The sequence below is a fragment of the Galeopterus variegatus genome, unplaced genomic scaffold (assembly GCF_000696425.1).
Source record: "Galeopterus variegatus unplaced genomic scaffold, G_variegatus-3.0.2 Scaffold5466, whole genome shotgun sequence".
NCBI classification, from domain to species: domain Eukaryota; kingdom Metazoa; phylum Chordata; class Mammalia; order Dermoptera; family Cynocephalidae; genus Galeopterus; species Galeopterus variegatus.
In genome coordinates this window covers 80,846-83,070 of record NW_007731577.1, presented here as the reverse complement: position 1 = coordinate 83,070, position 2,225 = coordinate 80,846, and the positions used below count along the sequence as shown (strand labels likewise).

General features: G+C 50.4%; 1 protein-coding gene across 1 annotated transcript in view; it reads left to right on the top strand.

Annotated features, from left to right (window-relative positions):
- The window catches only part of LOC103604899 (unconventional myosin-XVIIIb-like), a gene marked incomplete at its 3' end in the record, with an annotated part of 141,367 nt that overhangs the window by 59,268 nt on the left and 79,874 nt on the right, over window positions 1–2,225 (top strand). Inside the window, exon 13 of the mRNA XM_008589473.1 lies at window positions 1,147–1,320. Coding sequence (XP_008587695.1) covers window positions 1,147–1,320 — 174 coding nt within the window. The remainder of the gene's footprint in view (window positions 1–1,146; window positions 1,321–2,225) is intronic.

The following is a 2,225-nucleotide window of genomic DNA, read 5'->3' as shown; positions in this document are numbered from 1 at the left end:
GGCCATCCCTATATAGAATCCGAACCCGCGGCCTCGGCACTACCAGCGCCGCACTCTCCCGAGTGAGCCACGGGGCCGGCCCAGCATTGTCCATGTTGTACGAAGTCTCTGTTGCTAATTTTAAATGGCCTCAATAGTCCAAAGAGTGGCTCCTCATTGATCCTTCAACCCTGTCTGGTATGCACCCCTCATTACATTTCAGCCACACTGGCCTTCTTGGAATTTCTCTAACACCCATGCTCATTTCTGCCTCAGGGCCTTTGCAGTGGCTCCTCCTTCTACCTCTAAAGTGCTTCCCTGGCTTCTTATGTGGCCAGCTCCTTCTCACCTTCCATAGCTCAGTTCAAATATCACGTCTTCAGAGAGAGCTCCCTCTGACTACTATAGTCATATAACAACTCCCTCAGCCTCTCTTTATCTCATCACACTATTTTGGTTTTTCCTTAGGGTGGGGGAAAGCTTTATAATTTTATCACTTGAAACGATTTTATTTATCTATTTGTCAACTTGTTTATTGTCTCATTCCCTCGATAGACTGTAAGCTCCACAAGGACAGGAGTCTTGTCTGTCTTGCTCATCACTGATCTCCTAGGGGCGAACACAGTGCCTGTCATGTAGTAGGAAGTCNTGTCTTGCTCATCACTGATCTCCTAGGGGCGAACACAGTGCCTGTCATGTAGTAGGAAGTCAATAAATACGTATTGAATAAACAGATGGGTGGTTAACTGGTTGGATATGTGACTGGTAGGAGGCTGGGTGGGAAGTTGAATGAGGAAGTAGGTAGGTCTCAGGGGACAGTGGGTGAGTGAATGGATAATAATGGATAGTGGGTGAATAAATCCTACTTTTACTCACCATTCCCCAATTCCACATTCAGAGTGCTCCCCCATGATATTTTTAATTGCTTTGAACAAAGGGAGTAATGTAAATGGTGAGGAAGTAAGATAAGTTATCTCTTGGGAAACCTGACCCCTACTCAGGGGCCATCCCCTAAAGGCCCAGGCCCGGGTGGCTGTTCAGGCTCCCTACTGAGCGAGGGTGGCCTGGAGGTTAGGAGGGTGGTGAGATTCTCCAAGGTCCTCTTGCGTGTCCACCCACCCGTGCTCAGGACCTTTCCGCCACACATCTGCTTTGTCCCTTACGTAGTGGGCCGGAAGCAGTTCATGCGATTTGAGTGGGCAAACCACGCAGCTGAAGCCCTGGGCTGCGAGTACGAGGAGCTGAACACCGCCACCTTCAAGCACCATCTGCGGCAGATCATTGAGCAAGTGACGTCCAGGCCCAGTCGACGGGGCTTTGAGGGCGAGGAGACCAGCTCAGGTACTGCACTGCTGCTTTCTGGGTGGGCTGGGTCCCCCTCTGGGCCAGCCCTGGGGGATGTGCTGGTATTCCTTCACTTACTCATCAGGGATTTATTGAAGGCCTACTGTGTGCAGGTCTGTGTGAGGCGCAGGAGAAGACAGCCTGGGCAGAAATGGACGTGGTTCCTGCCCACATGGTGCTTTCAGCCAATAATTAGCTCTGTCCAGTGGGCATGAGTGATGCTGACACCTGTGTTGGGCAGAGGGGACACCCTGGGCAGTGCCAAGGGACCAATACATTTCCATTCTGTCTCACATTTGTTAAGCCCCTGCTATGCAGGGGAGGAATGATCTTTATGTTTGAAGAACAGAAACACAGCTGGAGCTGAGTGGTAGGATGGTGGGAAATGAGGGTTTTTATTCTCATACCCTTGAGAAGCGACTCTGTGGCATAAGCAGGGGAAGGACATGATTTCACTTATTCTTTATGAAGCTCAGCCTGGGTGAAGGCTGTGGAATGAGTGGGAGAAGAGAGACCCATTGGGAACCTATAAAAGTCACCAGGTGAGAGGTGACGGTGGTTGGACTAGGGAGGTGGTGAGGGGGGGGGCAAGGTGGACAGATTCTGGGCCTATTTTATGAGTTGAGGTGATAGAGTGGGCCCTAAGGGCAAGAGAGGGACCAAGGATGGCTTTCTGGGATGTTGACCTGAGCAGCTGGAGGAATGAATGTGCTTTTAACTGATGTGGGGGGAAAACAGGAGGACTTGTACTGTGCTTGCAAGGGTGGAATCTGCTTAGTTCCAAGTCTGCAGTTTCTGCTAGCCAGAAGCTTTGATTGCAGAAGATGAGGGTAAAGGGACTCTTTGAAGCTCCAGGGGTCTTTGAAGACTCTCTGAGTAGCTCTCCTTGAGACAATAATGTT